Here is a 19422-nt window from a genome sequence, read left to right on the forward strand (position 1 = left end):
TTTTGCAGAGGTTTGATAAGACAGATGATTTAAAATGAAGATAGAAGCCATAGTGAGTAGAAAGTCCTAAGTGCTGATTTGAAATTTATTTATAGAAAATTGAGCCATTTAGTTTTTTTGATTGGTGCTATTATGAAAGCAAATGTAGTAAGATTAGCCTAATGGTTGTAATGCAGAATAGATTTTATTTGAAAGGGGGTACTTCTAAAGGAGTGGTTCTTAAAAGACTTGCTACCCAGACACTATTCCTCAGACTGGCTTTGGCATCAGTTTGGGTATTGTTGGGAATGTAGCATCTCAGGCCTCATCTCAGATCACCTGAGTCTGAATCTGTAGTTTTAACAGGAACCCTAAAGTCATCCATATACACATTAAAGTTTGAGAAGCCTTAGCTTAGAGCAGTAATCTGTGGGACCTACAATGGAATAATCTATAAAATGTGCATGTACTTAGTCTCCATTCCAGATCACCCTAATATAACTGTCAGACTACCCAAGTGATTCTTACCCAATTTGGAAACCTTTGTGTTGGAACAGTGCTTGTAACCATGTCTGCACACAAAATCCCATCCTGTAGACCATATCTCAAACCAATAAAATTGGATTTCTGAGTGTGGGCCCCCGATAATAAAACTTCTCCAGATGATTCCAGTGTACAGCCAAGGTTGAAAACCAATATACTAGAAGGAGTGATAGGAGTTAGAATATTATTGCACTGATTCTGCTGTGAACTGATAAAGAGCGTGGATATGTGTGGTGGTATTAGAAATGGAAAGAATGAGACAAATGCATTTTGGTGACTTGGTCAGTTGATACAAGAAAGTAAGAGAAAGGTTAAAGGTGATGAAGACTTTAAAATGTTAATATTAACAATGGTGAGCTATCTTTGGATAATATAATTTTCTCACTTTGATTTTTCTGCATTTTGTATAACAATCTGCTGTCATATCTATAATTAGAGTAAAACAAATTAACTTTATTTTTAAGTAAACTGAGCATGATTTTGAACCTCGTTCACTTTGAAGCCTGCTATCAATTGACAAGGAGAAGGCAATGGCACCCCACTCCAATGTTCTTGCCTGGAGAATCCCAGGGACGGGGGAGCCTGGTGGGCTTCCATCTATGGGGTCGCACAGAGTCAGACACAACTGAAGCGACTTAGCAGCAGCAGCAATTGACAACGGAGAAGGAAATGGCAACCCATTCCAGTGTTCTTGTCTGGAGAATCCCAGGGACAGGGGAGCCTGGTGGGCTGCCATCTATGGGGTCACAGAGTTGGACATGACTGAAGCGACTTAGCAGCAGCAGCAGCAATTGACAGACATCTAAAAAGTGATTTCAGGTGTTGTGTGTGAACTGTACTTCAATAGTATAAAGAAAAAAATTAAAAGTGAGATGAGGTGAAGGAATTGGTTAGAAGGAAAGGCGAATATCTTGAATTGTCATTTAGAAGAAGATTAAAGTCTTAGAAATGGTATTCAGGCTGTTAAAAATTAGAACTAACTGGGGGTAATGAATATAGATTTAGAATTAAATGTTATCTTCATAGAGTTGATAACTAAAAGCAAGATAAGGTATAAATGACAAATCCAAGGATAGGACTTTAGATTCTAGATAAAATTACAGAATTAAAGTCACAGCATCAGCTTCGAGAATGTCTTTGTTTAAAGGGAATGAGAACAAGAAGTGGCCTGCAACAAAAAAACAAAAAAGCAGAGAAGAGAACCAAAATAATCCAGCATTGAGGATGCAAAGAGAATTTCAAGGAGAGGAGGCAGTCAGTCATTTGACCTGCTTCAGAAAGGGCAAGGAATTAGAAGACTGAGAAAGGCAGCTGGCTTTGAGAGGTGTTAATGAGTTTCAGGAATAATGTTAGAGTGAAGTGGGCAGAGTAGAAGTTAGATTGATGGGAGAAATTGAGTAATTTGCTGAGGAAATGTAGAGACAGTGAGTGTCAGTCACTGATTTCAGAAATGTGGCTGAGAAAGTATTAAGGGAAGTCATTAGAGGACTAACAATTAAGATAGGGGACTCTGCCAGGAGGCAGTAGAGGCGGAGACTGAAGGGGGCTGGACGAACGGAGTGCTCAGGGTCATAGAGGAAACAGATTAGGAAATGGGAATTTTACAACCAGAGCAGACTCTGCAGAATCATCTTTCTTTTTACACTTTTTCTCAAGGTAATGTAAGCCTCATTTTACAAATGGACCTGGGTAAACTGAGACTTACAGAAGTTAAACGACTTATGCAGAGTAACCAGCCATTTAGATGAAGGATCAAAGGGGTGGAAAGGGATTTGTCATCAACTCGGGGCTGTCCTTCCCCTCTTCCTGTGGGATTATTGAATAGAAAGGAAGATAACATCAGTAAACAGATGTGCTGAGATGGTGATAATTGGATGTTTCTTTTAAGGTAGAAAATTGTATATACTACCAAGTATGTGAGATAGGCTAATATATATATATGTGTGTATATATATATATATATTTGAATAAAATATTCAGTTCTCCTTGCTTGAGAGTGATGAAAATGATACTTGGATGCTTTGGTTGAAGCATTTAAAAACTGCCTCTTTAGAACCAGGTGTAACTCCCTATTATGCAAAAGCAAAACATCTGACTTTATGCAGGATATGGTGGCTCAGATGTTAAGGAGTCCACCTGCGATGTGGGAGAACCAGGTTTGATCTCTTGTGTTGAAAAGATCCCCTAGAGAGGGGAATGGCACCCCACTCCAGTATTCTTGCCTGGAAAATTCCATGGACAGAGGAGCCTGGTGGGACACAGTCCATGGGGTTGCAAAGAGTCGGATACGACTGAGTGACTAACTCATGTAGCAGAAGTTTAACATGTCTTGACATCTTCTGTTTACTGGTGTTTCGACCTTTGGCCCCAAAGGTCAGTATGCTGAAACACTTTTAAAAAAATTCCTCCTCCAGTGTCAGGCAGTACTGCTGTTAGCTAGCTAGCTTCTCTGCCAGAAGTAGCATAGACATTGACTTCCTTGCCAAGACAAATGGACACATGCTGCAAGCATGAACCCTCCCTCCATCACCCATCACGGGTATCTCTCCAGCAATGAGATACAGGTTTTTGGGACCCCTCACCTCACTCCCATCAGACTCATTTTGGGACTGCTTTTGAAGATAGATCACCAGTCAAGGTAAGAAATCTAAAGTTCTGAAAATTGTCAAAAGTGACTCTCAACAATGACTTCTCGCACATTCCGTCTCCGTACTCACTTTTTTTTTTTTTAAACCCATGGAATGCAGACTGGAAGTTTCCTCTCACCAATATTTTGGAATGGCACAGCCTCTTAAATTTTGTTGTCTTTGCTTTTGCTGCAGACTGGGATAATTAAGTTAAATATGATTTATCTTGTTTGCTGATATTTGGAATGTCTTCTGTGGTAGTATCTGTTTTGGACGTAAATCAAATCATGGCTTTGAAAGCTATCCCAGTGTGCTTTTTAGAAATAATTTCCTACTGCTCTAAATAAAGAACCAGAGCACAAAGTCAGCTGTTAGTTCTGTAGCAGTCAGAAGCAAATTGTTTTGTGTTGGATAACCTGTGAAGCTGAAACGTTGAAAACAGTAATAGATCCTGCAGTTGGTATGATAAGTCTGTCGGCTGACTACTTCCCAGTATTAAATACAGTTCAGTTCAGTTCAGTTCAGTCGCTCAGTTGTGTCCAACTCTCCGCGACCCCATGAATCAAAGCACGCCAGGCCTCCGTGTCCATCACCAACTCCCGGAGTACACTCAAACTCATGTCCACAGAGTCGGTGATGCCATCCAGCCATCTCATTCTCTGTCGTCCCCTTCTCCTCCCGCCCCCAACCTTTCCCAGCATCAGAGTCTTTTCCAGTGAGTCAACTCGCCGCATGAGGTGGCCAAAGTATTGCAGTTTCAGCTTTAGCATCAGTCCCTCCAATGAACATCCAGGACTGATCTCCTTTAGAATGGACTGGTTGGATCTCCTTGCAGTATAAGGGACTCTCAAGAGTCTTCTCCAGCACCACAGTTCAAAAGCATCGATTCTTCAGCGATCAGCTTTCTTCACAGTCCAACTCTCACATCCATACATGACCACGGGAAAAACCATAGCCTTGACTAGACGGACCTTGGTTGGCAAAGTAATGTCTCTGCTTTTTAATATACTATCAAGGTTGGTCATAACTTTCCTTCCAAGGAGCAAGATTAAATAGAGTAGGTAATATAAATATACTAGTCTCCATACCACTTAGGCCAGAGTGTAGGGTCATTGCTTGTCAGACTTTCATATGCATAAGAATCTCCTCGAGGTTAGAATCAGATTCTGATTTAGAGGTCTGGAGTCGGAGGGGCTTTGGTGGTAACACTGAGATTCAGCATTTCTAACAAACCCCCAGTGATACCACTGGTCCCCAGACCACACTTAGACTGAAGGGTTCCAGATGGTAACAGTGACTGCTGAGACTTATGCCTTTTTTTTCTTTAAAGGGCCAGATGTAATGTGTAACTATTTTAACCTTTTTGACCACAAGTCTGTGTTTCTTATTCTTCTTGATTTGTTTGCTTGTTTTTACAACTTAAAAAATGTTGTAAACCATCTTAGCTCTGAGGAATACCTTTGGCCTAGAGCAAGAAGCCAGAGTCATACCCACTGGGCTTGTCAGTAGCTTCCAGGCCTGGCATTGGTGTAGGTCCCTTATTTTGTCAGGGCCTCTTGGGATGACTGTAGAGGAACCATGAGAATTGCAGAAACAATAAAGGAATTTTACAGGAAGATCTGTGTTTGTTGGAGGGAGAGGAGATAAAATTTGGAAGAAAATGAAAAGAAGCTGCCATTTTGATTAACTCCCTTAAACAATGAAAATCGTTCATAAGTGTTCACGTTTAGATCATAAATGAGATCTGGCCAGAACTTTACAGTAGGCCCAGGATACATGTGACTTCTTTAATGTTTGTGATCAGCCAGTTCTTTGTGTCAGTACAGTGTCATTAAGAACTCGGTCAAACTTATGTCTGAATCCCAGTTCTGCTGCTTATTCAGTTCAGTTCAGTTCAGTCGCTCAATTGTGTCCGACTCTTTGCGACCCCATGAATCACAGCACGCCAGGCCTCCCTGTCCATCGCCAACTCCCGGAGTTCACTCAGACTCATTTTGGTCAACTTATTTAACTCTTCTGAAACATCATAGTATCCCTGCTACTTGGGGTTGTTAACATTGAATAAGAATATGTATTAGAAGTCTTAGCATAGGGCTTGCCTCTTAGAAAACAATAGGTAGTGTCTGTTACTGTGTTATATGGTGGTGAGTGAATTCTATAAAAGAATCGGCTCCATGACTAATTGTTAGGCTGTCCTTCAGGGGTGTCCTGGATTATGCCCCTCATGGTATTCATGTCCTTCCCAGTGTCTCTGCAGATGTAATGGGGAACCTTGAACCTACAGCCCTTAGTAACAATGTATTAAGCTTCTACAAAATCAGCAGAAACCTCAGTAGTAAACACATTGTTACTCTTTCATGCATTTTTACAAGTGGGATTTCTTTGGGTGAAATCCTTCCTTTAAATATCAAGATATTTGATGGAGTATCTTCTCCTCTTGGCTGTGAGTAGCTATTCCCATTGCTTATTGTGAGTAATATTGGAAACAGTTTTGCTTCAGTGACTTGCTCAACCTAATTTCATTTCAGTGTTTAAGTGGATAATGAATGATACAAATGAAAATTTTTGTCTGCCTTGCCAAGACATCAGGTGTTAGTGGTTATGTCCTTCTTGTTTAAGAAAGATTTGTAGAAATGTATAAAATTTAAAGCATTGAATGGCTATAAAATTATTCGTTTTTAAGTAAAACTTTGGGTTGGACAGAATGTTTAAGAATTTCTTTATAAAATTTAAGAAACAGGTTTGTTGTTTTCAACCAAAGGAAGTCATCTTAACACCGATTAACAATAATTGCTTATCATAAAATCAGAAGCCACTGGTGTCTAACTTTTACTGTCACTTCATAGTATTACATATTATTGATTTTTTGTCATGCTTTTATTATATTAAAAAGTTTTAATATGTAGCATGGAATAACTTGTCATTTACATCTATAGGTGCAAACTTTTTGAAAAAATCTTTTTTAGCTTTTAGTAAAACATGGAGGAGACCTGTTTGCTGAGAATGAGAATAAAGATACTCCTTGCGATTGTGCTGAAAAGCAGCACCACAAAGATTTGGCCCTCAATCTAGAATCCCAGATGGTATTCTCACGAGATCCTGAAGCTGAAGAAATAGAAGCTGAGTATGCTGCTTTAGATAAACGAGAGGTAAGTTTCTTTTAATGAAAGAAATTATGCAAATATTGTACTAAATTTTTTTTTTCTTCTTTAAAACCTAGTTTGTGTGGTCTTCTTTGCAGTATGGTATACATTCTGTCTTCTGTATAACCATAAGTATGAAAATACGTCTAAAAAAGCCATAATATGAAAAACATCTAGAAAACCTGTCCTTTGACGTATGTATGTTTATGTGTGTGTGTGAAAGTCAGTCGTGTCCGACTCTTTGTGACCCCATGGACTGTACAGTCCATGGAATTCTCCAGGCCAGAATACTGGAGTGGGTAGCCTATCCCTTCTCCAGGGGATTTTCATGACCAGGAATTGAACCGGAGTCTCCTGAATTGCAGGCAGATTCTCTCCCAAGCTATGAGGGAAGCCCCATATGTATGCTTAATTATATAGAGAGGTGCTGACTCCAAGCCTCCAGTCCTCCTGTTCCTCAGTCTCTGCCTGTCTGGATTGCTCTTCTCAACAAACATGCTTGGATAATGCCCATTTTAAAATACCAAAACAACTTCTCCATTAACCATTCTTCCTGTCCCTGTCCTCCTTCAGTTGTAGCCCCATATCACTGATCTTCATGTGAGAAAAACAAAATTTAAGAGTTGTCTGTACATACTGACTTCCTCACCTTCCCTTCACTCTTCAGCCCTTTGCAGTGTAACTTTCTTCCCTTCTACTCTGATGGATGGTCATTCCAGTCCATTTTAATTCACTGATTCCTAGAATGTCTATGTTCACTCTTGCCATCTCCTTTTTGACCACTTACAACTTGCCTTGATTCATGGACCTAACATTCCAGGTTCCTATGCAATATTGCTCTTTACAGCACCGGACCTTGCTTCTATCATCGGTCACATCCAGAACTGGGTATTGGTTTTGCTTTTGCTCCATCCCTTTATTCCTTCTAAAGTTACTTCTCTACTGATTTCCAGTAGCATATTGGGCACCTACTGACCTGGGGAATTCCTCATTCAGTATCCTATCATTTTGCCCTTTGATACTGTTCATGGGGTTCTCAAGGCAAGTATACTGAAGTGGTTTGCCATTCCCTTCTCCAGTGGACCACATTCGGCTGTGGTCCACGTGATCAGATCGACTAGTTTCCTGTGACTATGATTTCAGTGTGTCTGCCCTCTGATGCCCCCTCACAATACCTACCGTCTTATTTGGGTTTCTCTTACCTTGGTCGTGGAAAATGGGTGAATTTAACTCAAATGACCATTATATCTACTACTGTGGGCAGGAATCCCTTAGAAGAAATGGAGTAGCCATCATGGTCAACAAAAGAGTCTGAAATGCAGTACTTGGATGCAATCTTAAAAATGACAGAATGATTTCTGTTCGTTTCCAAGGCAAACCATTCAATATTACAGTAATCCAGGTCTATGCCCCAACCAGTAATGCTGAAGAAGCCGAAGTTGAACAGTTCTATGAAAACCTACAAGACCTTTTAGAACTAACACCCAAAAAAGATGTCCTTTTCATTATAGGGGACTGAAATGCAAAAGTAGGAAGTCAAGAAACACCTGGAGTAACAGGCAAATTTGGCCTTGGAGCACGGAATGAAGCAGGGCAAAGGCTAATAGAGTTTTGTTAAGAGAACGCACTGGTCATAGCAAACACCCTCTTCCAACAACACAAGAGAAGACTCTACACATGGACATCACCAGATGGTCAACACCGAAATCAGATTGATTATATTCTTTGCAGCCAAAGATGGAGAAGCTCTATACAGTTAGCAAAAACAAGACCAGGAGCTGACTGTGGCTCAGATCATGAACTCCTTATTGCCAAATTCAGACTGAAATTGAAGAAAGTTGGGAAAACCACTAGACCATTCAGATATGACCTAAATCAAATCCCTTATGATTATACAGTGGAAGTGAGGAATAGATTTAAGGGACTAGATCTGATAGATAGAGTGCCTGATGAACTCTGGACGGAGGTTCATGACATTGTACAGGAGACAGGGACCAAGACCATCCCCATTGAAAAGAAATGCAGAAAAGCAAAATGGTTGTCTGAGGAGGCCTTACAAATAGCTGTGAAAAGAAGAGAAGCGAAAAGCAAAGGAGAAAAGGAAAGATATAAGCATCTGAATGCAGAGTTCCAAAGATTAGCAAGGAGAGATAGAAAGCCTTCCTCAGTGATCAATGCAAAGAAATAGAGGAAAACAACAGAATAGGAAAAACAAGAGATCTCTTCAAGAAAATTAGAGATTCCAAGGGAACATTTCATGCAAAGATGGGCTCGATAAAGGACAGAAATTGTATGGACCTAACAGAAGCAGAAGATATTAAGAAGAGGTGGCAAGAATACACAGGAGAACTGTACAAAAAAGATCTTCACGACCAAGATAGTCACGATAACGTGACCTAGAGCCAGACATCTTGGAATGTGAAGTCAAGTGGGCCTTAGAAAGCATCACTACGAACAAAGCTAGTGGTGGTGATGGAATTCCAGTTGAGCTATTTCAAACCTTGAAAGATGATGCTGTGAAAGTGTTGCACTCAATATGCCAGCAAATCTGGAAAACTCAGCAGTGGCCACAGGACTGGAAAAGGTCAGTCTTCATTCCAATCCCAAAGAAAGGCAATGCCAAAGAATGCTCAAACTATTGCACAATTGCACTCATCTCACGCGCTAGTAAAGTCATGCTCAAAATTCTCCAAGCCAGGCTTCAGAAATATGTGAACCGTGAACTCCCAGATGTTCAAGCAGGTTTTAGAAAAGGCAGAGGCACCAGAGATCAAATTGCCAACATCCGCTGGATCATGAAGAAAGCAAGAGAATTCCAGAAAAACATCTATTTCTGCTTCATTGACTATGCCAAAGCCTTTGACTGTGTGGATCACAATAAACTGTGGAAAATTCTGAAAGAGATGGGAACCCCAGACCACCTGACCTGCCTCCTGAGAAACCTGTATGCAGGTCAGGAAGCAACAGTCAGAACTGGACATGGAACAGCAGACTGGTTCCAAATAGGAAAAGGAGTGCATCAAAGCTGTATATTGTCACCTTGCTTATTTAACTTATATGCAGAGTACATCATGAGGAACGCTGGGCTGGAAGAAGCACAAGCTGGAATCAAGATTGCTGGGAGAAATATCAATAATCTCAGATATGCAGATGACACCACCCTTATGGCAGAAAGTGAAGAGGAACTCAAAAGCCTCTTGATGAAAGTGAAAGAGGAAAGTGGAAAGGTTGGCTTGAAGCTCAACATTCAGAAAACAAAGATCATTGCATCTGGTCCCATCACTTCATGGGAAATAGATGGAAAAACAGTGGAAACAGTGTCAGACTTTATTTTTGGGGGCTCCAAAATCACTGAGGATGCTGATTGCAGCCATGAAATTAAAAGACGCTTACTCCTTGGAAGGAAAGTTATGACCAACCTTGATAATATATTAAAAAGCAGAGACATTACTTTGCCAACTAAGGTCCGTCTAGTCAAGGCTATGGTTTTTCCTGTGGTCACGTATGGATGTGAGAGTTGGACTGTGAAGAAAGCTGATCGCCGAAGAATTGATGCTTTTGAACAGTGGTGTTGGAGAAGACTCTTGAGAGTCCCTTGTACCGCAAGGAGATCCAACCAGTCCATTCTAAGGGAGATCGATCCTGGGTGTTCATCAAAGGGACTGATGCTAAAGCTGAAACTCCAATACTTTGGCCACCTCATGCGACGAGTTGACTCACTGGAAAAGACTCTGATGCTGGGAAAGGTTGGGGGCGGGAGGAGAAGAGGATGACCGAGAATGAGATGGCTGGATGGCATCACCGACTCTGTGGACATGAGTTTGAGTGAACTCGGGAGTTGGTGATGGACAGGGAGGCCTGGCGTGCTGTGATTCATGGGGTCGCGGAGAGTCGGACACGATTGAGCGACTGAACTGAACTGAATTCTGATGGAACTGCACTGACTTGGACATTAAGAGTCACCGTCTTGCCAAATCCTTTTCTCTCCTCCTCTTACTTGATGCTTTTCTCTCCTTATCTTACCTGAATTCCTCAGCACCACTTGACACAATTAACCACTCCCTTCTTAGAGAGACAATTCTTCCCTGGGCTGCAGGGACTTTGCTCCCTGGGTTTCCTTTAAGTCTTCCTTGTATCAGTAAATATTACCTCCAGCCCCTCAAGCATAAATGTGGCAACATTTTCAGTTCATCACATCCAAACAATCTGGGAGTTCTGTCAATTTACCTCCAAAAATATAACCTAAATCCATTTACTTCTCTCATTCTCCACTCCTACCTCCCTCAGTCATCCTTTCCGCCTTCACTTTTCATCTGAACTGCTATAGTCGTTTCCTAGCTGGTCTCCTGCCTTCTGTTTTAGTCCCCTTAGAATCCAGTTAGTGCACAGTAGCCAGAGTGACATTATTAAACTTAAATCCGATCATATCACTTAACCGTTTAGTGATTTTCATTACACTTAGAATAAAATCCAAACTGTTTGCTCAGATATAAGAATTTATATGGTCTTGCCACTATTTGCCTTTTCAACCGTATCTCAAATTATTTTTCCTGGCATGCTATGGTACTTAGACTACATGAAGGCTTTTTGCACTTACTATTCCTTATGTCTGAAATCATCTCCCAGGTTTTCTCTTGACTATATCAGGTCTTCAAAGAGGCAGTCTTAGACCATTCTCCTGAAGTAGGCCCCTCTCCTTCCGTTACTCTTTATTACAGTACCCTTTTTATTTTTATCACATGCTGTAATTATTTTGTTTATATATTTGTTTACTTGTTTATTGCCTTTCTCTTTTATTAGATTGTCAATTCTGTGAGTGCCAGAATCATAACTTTCTTATTCAGCAGAATATTTTCCATGTCTAAAAGCACTCTTGTACAGTGGACATCCATAAATAATACTTAAGTTATTGTAATACACAATAAATTTTTTCTTCTAAACGTGATTGATTTCTCAATGTTTATTCAGTGCTAATTTGGTTCTGATAGGGCTTATATAACTCTTATTTGTTTGTGTTCAGGAAAATAACTGTATTGTCTGTTTTTTAATTTCCCATGAATTTCTGACAGTTTGTAAGCTTCTACCTCTCCTGATGGCCAAAAAAAGAGTTTCTTAAAAGATTTATTTTACCTATCATATTTTCTTTAGTTAAAGGTTACTCTAAAGATTTTTTTTTTAATGACCATTTTTAAAGTTTTTACTGAATTTGTTACCATATTGTTTCTGTTATATGTTTTGTTTTTTTGGCCACGAGCCATGTGGGATCTTAGCTTCCTGACCAGGGATGGAACCCACACCCCCTGCATTAGAAGGCCAGGTCTTAACTGCTGGACCACCAGGGAATTCCTGACACATTTTAATTTAGTCCTTTCCTCCAGATGATTAGTCTGTAAATGGGCAGTCTTTTTCTTCACCCTATCATTGACAAAATTTTGCGTGACTACTTTACCAGACACTATTTTAACAGAAATTAGGGATACAGTGAGGAACAAAAATCTCCTGCCCTCTAGATGCTTATATTCTAGCAAAGATAGAGAGGTTCACACAAATAAGATTAGAAAATAAATGAACACGATATCTGAGAGTTGTAACTGCTCTGAAGAAATAAAAACAAGATGATGTATTAGAGTGATAGCTGGGAATGGGGGTACTTAATTTATCCAACCCCCCAAAGAAAGAACAAAGACTCTAGTAAGAGTCAAGCACTGTAAGAGAAGACTGTGTGACTATAGCTATATAAGGGAAGGAAAAACTGAGCAGTACAGTACTGTGAAAGCCATCTCAAGACATCCATTCCTCTCCCCTCCCAGCCTATAACCCAGGAAGGCTCAAAGCTCCTTTTCTGACAGGGAACCGGTATGGTTGGCCATTGCCTTGGCTGCTACCACACTTAGGAGGGGGTAGCTGCTTTCCTCTGAAAGCCCTGAGTCTCTCTGTGCCTATTCTTTCCCCACTCTTTCTCAGACTAAGCTCTGTGCTGTGTGCTCAGTTGTATCTGACTCTTTGCAACCCCATGGACGACAGCCGGCCAGGCTCCTGTCCATGGGATTGTCCAGTCAAGAATACTGCAATGGTTAGCCATTCCCTTCTCCAGGGGAACTTACCAACCCAGGATAGAACCTGCGTCTCCTGTGTCACCCACATTGGCAGGCAGATTCTTTACCGCTGAGCCAGGCTGAGCTCGGGTCAGCTAATGTGAGGTTGGTATTGAGAGAAATTGGAAATATCCTCTCCTTCTCCTGACCGTCTTTCACATCTTTTAAAACAGTTACTAATTGGGTCAGTAAGTACCTGTTTTTTCATTTTTTTCTAACAATGAACTTATTTCACCTATATAATCAGGGGAAAGCTATTTTAATTGTGGGGGAAAATAAATATGTCTTTAATAACTCCTTTGTCATAAGTACCTGTTTTTTCATTTTTTTCTAACAGTGAGCTTATTTCACCTATATAATCAGGGGAAAGCTATTTTAATTGTGGGGGAAAATAAATATGTCTTTAATAACTCCTTTGTCATAGTCTCTTCTGAAACAGTTTTTGAAGATACTATCACTTTATACAGGACTTCAAAGTGGTACAGTTAATATGTTGGACTGTTTCACTTTTCTTCAGTGGTATTTTGGTAGCAGTAATATGTCCTGATGGACAGGGAGGCCTGGCGTGCTGTGATTCATGGGGTCGCAAAGAGTCGGACACGACTGAGCGACTGAACTGAACTGAACTGAATATGCACTGATGCAAAAGAGGCACTTTTATTCCCTGTTCATCTTTAAATTAGTTTTCTTTTTCTTTCTTTGTATCAGTATTGGACTGCTTTGAAGGTTATTGATGGTTTATATTAATCTGAAAATAGAAGCAGTTTATCTTTGCAACAGAAAAGAGAAAGGCACCTTCATTTTAATCCTTCCTGCAGAAGAGAGGGATACCGCCTACATGTTGTTTTTGAGTCAGTAAGTTGTATTCGACTCTTTGCGAGCCCATGGACTGCATGCAGCATGCCAGTTCCCTGTCCTTCACTGTCTCCTAGGGTTTGCTTCAACTCATGTCATTGAGTCGGTGATGCCATCCAACCATCTCATCCGGTTACCCCCTTCTCTTCCTGCCCTCAATCTTTCCCAGCGTCAAGATTTTTTCCAATGAGTTGGCTCTTCACGTCAGGTGGCCAAGGTGTTGGAGCTTCCGCATCAGTCCTTCCAGTGAATATTCAGGGCTGATTTCCTTTAGGATTGTCTGGTTTGAGCTCCCTGCTGTCCAAGGGACTCTCAAGAATCTTCTCCAGCACCACAGTTTGAAAGCATCAGTTCGTTGATGCTCAGCCTTCTTTATGGTCCAGCTCTCACTTCCATACATGACTACTGGAAAAACCATAGCTTTGACTGTATGGACTGTTGTCATCAAAGTGATGTCTCTGCTTTTTAATATGCTCTCGAGGTTTGTCATAAGGAGCAAGCAACTTTTAATTTTATGACTGCTGACACTGTCTGCAGTGATTTTTGGAGCCCACAAAAATAAAATCTGTCACTGTTTCCACTTTTTCCCCATCTGTCTACCTGAAGTGATTGGACTGGACGCTATGATCCTCATTTTTTGAATGCTGAGTTTTAAGCTAGCATTTTCACGCTTCTTTTTCACCTTCATCAAGCGGCTCTTTGGTTCCTCTTCACTTCGTGCCATTAGCGTCATCTGCATGTCTGAGGTTACTGATACTTCTCCCGGCAATCTTGTTTCCAGCTAGGGATTCATCCAGCCCAGCGTTTCACATGATATACTCTGCTTACAAGGTAAGAAAGCAGGGTGACAGTATACAGCCTTGACGTACTCCTTTCCCAATTTTGAACCAGTCTGCTGTTCCATGTCCAGTTTTAACAACTGCTTCTTGTCCTTTATACGGTTTCTCAGGAGATAAGTAAGGTGGTCTCGTATTCCCTTCTCTTTAAGAATTTTCCAGTTTGTTGTGATCCACATAGTCAAAGGCTTTAGCAAAGTCAATGAAGCAGAAGTAGATGGGATTTTTTTTTAATTCCCTTGCTTTCTCTGTGATCCAGTGGATGTTGACAATTTGATCTCTGATTCCTCTGCCTTTTCTAAATCCAGCTTGTACATCTGGAAGTTCTTGGTTCATGTACTGTTTAAGCCGAACATGAAGGATTTTGAGCATTACCTTGCTAGCATGTGAAATGAGTACAACTGTATGGTAGTTTGCACATTCTTTGGCATTGCCTTTCTTTGGGATTGGAACGAAAACTGACCTTTTCCAGTTCTGTGGCCACGGCTGAGTTTTCCAAATTTGCTGAGGGCAGCACTTTAAAAGCATCATCTTTTAGGATGTGAAATAGCTCAGCAGGAATTGTATCACCTCCACTAGCTTTGTTCGTAGTGATGCTTCCTAAGGCCCACTTGACTTTGCACTCCAAGATGTCTGGCTCTAGGTTTATCTGGGTCATTAAGACCTTTTTTGTATAGTTCTGTGTATTCTTGCCATCTCTTCTTAATCTCTTCTGCCTCAGTTAGGTCCTTGCTGTTTCTGTCCTTCATTGTGCTCATCTTTGCATGAAATGTTCCCTTGGTATCTCCAGTTTTCTTGAAGAGATCTCTAGTGTTTCCCATTCTGTTGTTTTCCTCTATTTCTTTGCATTGTTCAGTTAAGAAGGATTTCTTATCTCTCCTTGCTGTTCTCTGGAACTCTTTCCTTCAGATGGGTGTATCTTTCCCTCTTTCCTTTGACTTTCGCTTCTCTTCTTTTCTCAGCTATTTGTAAGGCCTCCTTAGACAACCACTTTGCATTCTTGCATTTCTTTTTTCTTGGAGATGGTTTTAGTCACCATCTCCTGTACAGTGTTATGAACATCTGTTCATAGTGCTTGAGGCACTCTGTCTACCAGATGTAATTCCTTGAATTGATTCATCACCTCCAGTGTATAATCATAAGGAATTTGATTTAGGTCATACCGAAATGATCTAGTGGCTCCCCTACTTTCTTCAATTTAGGTCTGAATTTTGCAATAAGGACCTGATGATCTGAACCACAGTCAGCTCCAGGTCTTGTTTTTGCTGACTGTGTAGAGCGTCTCCATCTTCAGCTACAAAAAATATAATCAATCAGATTTTGGTATTGACCATCTAGTGATGTCCATATGTAGAGTTGTCTCTTGTGTTGTTGGAAGAGGGTGTTTGCTATGACCAGTGTGTTCTCTTGGCAAAACTCTGTTAGCCTTTGCCCTGCTTCATTTTGTACTCCAAAGCTAAACGTGCCTATTACTCCAGGTATCTCTTGACTTCCTACTTTTGTATTCCAGTCTACTGTGATGAAAAGAGCATCTTTTTTTGGTGTTAGTTCTAGAACGTCTTGTAGGTCTTCATAGACCCATTCAACTTCAGCTTCTTCAGTGTTAGTGTTTGGAGCATAGACTTGGATTACTGTGATGCTGAAAGGTTTACCTTGGAAATGAACCAGGATCATTCTGTTGTTTTTGAGATTGCACCCAAGTACTGCATTTCGAACTCTCTTGTTGACTATGAGGGCTACTCCATTTCTTCTAAGGGATTCTTGCCCACAGTAGTAGATGTAATGGTCATCTGAATTAAATTCGCCTATTCACTCCAGGAGTTGGTGATAGACAGGGAGGCCTGGCGTGCTGTGATTCATGGGGTCGCAGAGAGTCGGACACGACTGAGCGACTGAACTGAACTGAACTGATTCCCATCCATTTTAATTCAGTGATTCCTGAGATGTGGATGGTCACTCTTGCCATCTGCTTGACAACAGCCAATTCACCTGATTCATGGACCCTAACATTCCAGGTTCCAATGTGTTATTATTCTTTATAGAATCGGAGTTTACTTTCCTCACCAGACCACACCCACAACTGAACATGGTTTCCGCTTTGGCCCAGCCTCTTCATTCTTCCTGGAGCATTTTCCCACTCTTCCCCAGTAGCATATTGGACTCCTGCTGACCTGGGACTGAACAGTGTATTAAAATGCTTCACATAACCTAATGCAATTGCAGAGATTCAGAGTGATCATGTTACATGTTCATGAAGGCAGTATGTCTTTTTCCTTCAAGAACTATTTTTCTTCCATTGTTACCTATTTAAGTTTTAAGCTGTGTATTTTTTTAAAAAGAAATCTATACAGGTTGCTTTACATTATTCCTTTCTTGATATATCTAAAATCAGATTTTATTTTGTTCAACATAAATTAGGTAGAATGATGGCTACTCTAAAGAAGAACATTTAGGAATTAATACCAGGAAATATACAACTGCCACCACTGGGAATATCAAGAAATACTGAGGCAGGAAAAATACCTGGAGTCCCAAATCTGAACTTAGAGCACATTTTCTAGAAGCAGTGTTACACATAGTGAATAACTTCTAGGCTAGAATGAATACTACAAATTTAATCATGAAGGGATTTGTGAGTTTTTGCATGAAAAGCTGTGTTTTATAAATTAGCTTAAAACCAAGCTGTACATGATGATTTGGGGGTACTTTTCAAAGGATAGTTTGGATTAAATTTCCATTTTTAGTTTCTTTTTAATTAATCCCTAGAGAGGGATATAATAATAAACTATATTAGAAGTTTAGGTTAATGTTTTTTTCTTTTCCTCGTTAGGGTCATAGGATCCCTATAATATGTAGAGATTCATGGCAGTGTAGCTGAATGCATGTATCAGTGTAGTAGACTGTTAATACAGTGTGCTGTGTGGTATATTAAGTATTAAGGCTTTACCATCATTTATAAAAAGAATAACACTGCAGACTGATTGGGTCCATGCTCTGCCAATGTTTAAAGCTCTTTAACATCCCCAGTGACTTTTCTTTAATTTTTTTAATTAAATTTTTTCAACCAAACATGCCCTTTATAAAAGCACAGTAAAAATTTTAAATATTCATTTTTCTACCACTTACAAATAATGCTTGTAACATTTTGCCTTCCATTTTTCATCAGTGTGATAATATTGGACATTTTGTATCCTGTAGTTTTTTATTTTTCTTAACATTTCTTGATATTTGTAAACTTATAGGAAATATTTTGAGTGACTGCTGACTACTCTTAACTTGTAGGTATCCTTTAACTTCCTTAAAGTACATTTGAGTTAGTTGTATTTTGTCACTTTTATGAGTAACATTGCAGATGACCAGTTCTGTTCACACTGCGATTAGACCTTAGGATGAATTCCTGTAAGTAAGATATTGAGTCAAAAGATGAGTATTTTAAAGACTTGTGGGGTGTGAAGCTTAGATTTTGAATGGTTTACCAATTTCTGTTCTTACCTGCAGTATATCAGAGGACTCTCTCTCTGCGACCTGAACAATATTGAGGGTGGTTGCGGGTTTTTTTGTTTTTTGTTTTCAAACGTTGGCCATTTTGTGAGGTAAAGAGCTTATATACTTAAGGATATTTGTGTTTTTGTGACTTTCGATATTTTAAATTTACTGATTGTCAGAAATTCCTTATATATTAAAAGCAACACAGTTTTTATGTTTAAATGTTGGCAGTGTTTTTGCAGTCAAGTCTGTCAGTCTTTCCTGTCATGAATACACTCGTTGCTTATATATGCATCCCTGCCAGAAGACATTTTAGGATTAGAAAACTTGTATCAAGTGAGAGAAATATCTTTGATGAATAGAGTTCCTGTCATATGGGGTTGAGTAATGACTCTATGGACATGATTTTTGAGTGAACTCTGGGCGTTGGTGATGGACAGGGATGCCTGGCGTGCTGTGATTCATGGGGTCGCAGAGAGTCGGACACGACTGAGCGACTGAACTGAACTAAACTGAACTGAAGAATTGAGGAAATGGTTTCCTTGATAATTTAAGAAAAGCAAAACAAGAAATAAAGTTAATATCTAATTTTAAAATATCTGTAAATCAGCGATAAAAGATGGGGTTTACTAACTGCATCTGTTCTGGGGTTTCCCGAACTCTCTGGAATATTTGATAAATGTCACCAAAGGACATCCTCACTGAGTAGTTCAGAATTTCTACTGGTTTTTAAGTTGTTATCTTTAGTTCTGTGCTTATTGCAGTAAGCTGGTTACATCTGTTTAAAGGATTAAAGTAGATATGTATATCAATATTAGTAATAAAAATGCAATAATGAGTAAAAATAAAGGCAAATTGCTTAGTGATATTTATAATGTTATGCCTTATTATTACAATAGCTACAAATCAAGTTCATGGTAGTGATTGCCATAAGCAAGATGGAGAAATTAGGGAAATGAAATGAGGAAAACATATCACAGGTTATTTTGGCATTTATAAACTTATGAATAGTGAGACATTTGTGATTTTATTCTTTATATATTTTCTGTTAAAAGCAAGGGCGGGGGGAAGATAAAGGATAACAGAAGAATAAAAAAAACACCTGAAATTATAAAGTACTTTTATGGAGTGTTAACAAACACTTGAATAAACAGATAATACATTTATGAATAAGTTGAATAGTATGTCATAATCACTTTTCTCCAAATTCAGTCTTAATAAGTGTAAATGTTGGTGGTTCAGTGATTAAAACTGTGTCTAAGTGAATACATACATATTCACATACAGTTGATTGGCAGAAAGAAAAGACTGGATAAAAGTACCTGAGAACATTAATCATGACCATTGGTCAGTGGTGAAATTGTAGGATTTTATTTCTAATGCTTTTGTTTTAGTATTATTTAGATTTCTGAAACTATAAAGTAAAATGATCTTGTCATTATAGTATAATTCTTTGTTTTAGGGTGATGAGGTTCATGAGACCAGGCATCTACTTTCCAACTTAAGAAAAGACTTGTGATAAGTAGTTTGAAGTTCGTGATCGTGGAAGATACAGTGCCTTTTTAGCTTCATTGCCAACCCAGAACTAAAAAATAAATGATAACCATATATATTTATTTATAGATTTGCAGAACTTCATAAAGGTATAATAGCCAATTTAATTTTGTTTTTCTTCTTTTTAAAGCCATATGAAGGATTAAGACCTCAGGATCTTCGTAGATTGAAAGATATGCTTATTGTGGAAACAGCAGACATGCTCCAGGCTCCGCTATTTACTGCTGAAGCTTTACTTCGAGCTCATGGTAATGAAAGAAATGTCCTGAGTACCTTTTGAAACTTTTCACAGTTAGAAGATGAC

General features: G+C 39.4%; 1 protein-coding gene across 4 annotated transcripts in view; it reads left to right on the forward strand.

The window, feature by feature from the left end:
* Positions 1–19422, forward strand: part of ANKIB1 (ankyrin repeat and IBR domain containing 1) — a 159274-nt gene that overhangs the window by 83482 nt on the left and 56370 nt on the right. For all 4 annotated transcript variants that reach the window (XM_088833206.1, XM_088833212.1, XM_088833210.1 and 1 more), the window contains 2 exons: positions 6116–6298; positions 19249–19366. In XM_088833206.1, the coding sequence (XP_088689332.1) occupies positions 6116–6298; positions 19249–19366 (301 nt within the window). The remainder of the gene's footprint in view (positions 1–6115; positions 6299–19248; positions 19367–19422) is intronic.

Source organism: Moschus berezovskii, chromosome 3 (assembly GCF_049115385.1).
Source record: "Moschus berezovskii isolate FMDL1 chromosome 3, NW_MosBer_1.0, whole genome shotgun sequence".
NCBI lineage: Eukaryota > Metazoa > Chordata > Mammalia > Artiodactyla > Moschidae > Moschus > Moschus berezovskii.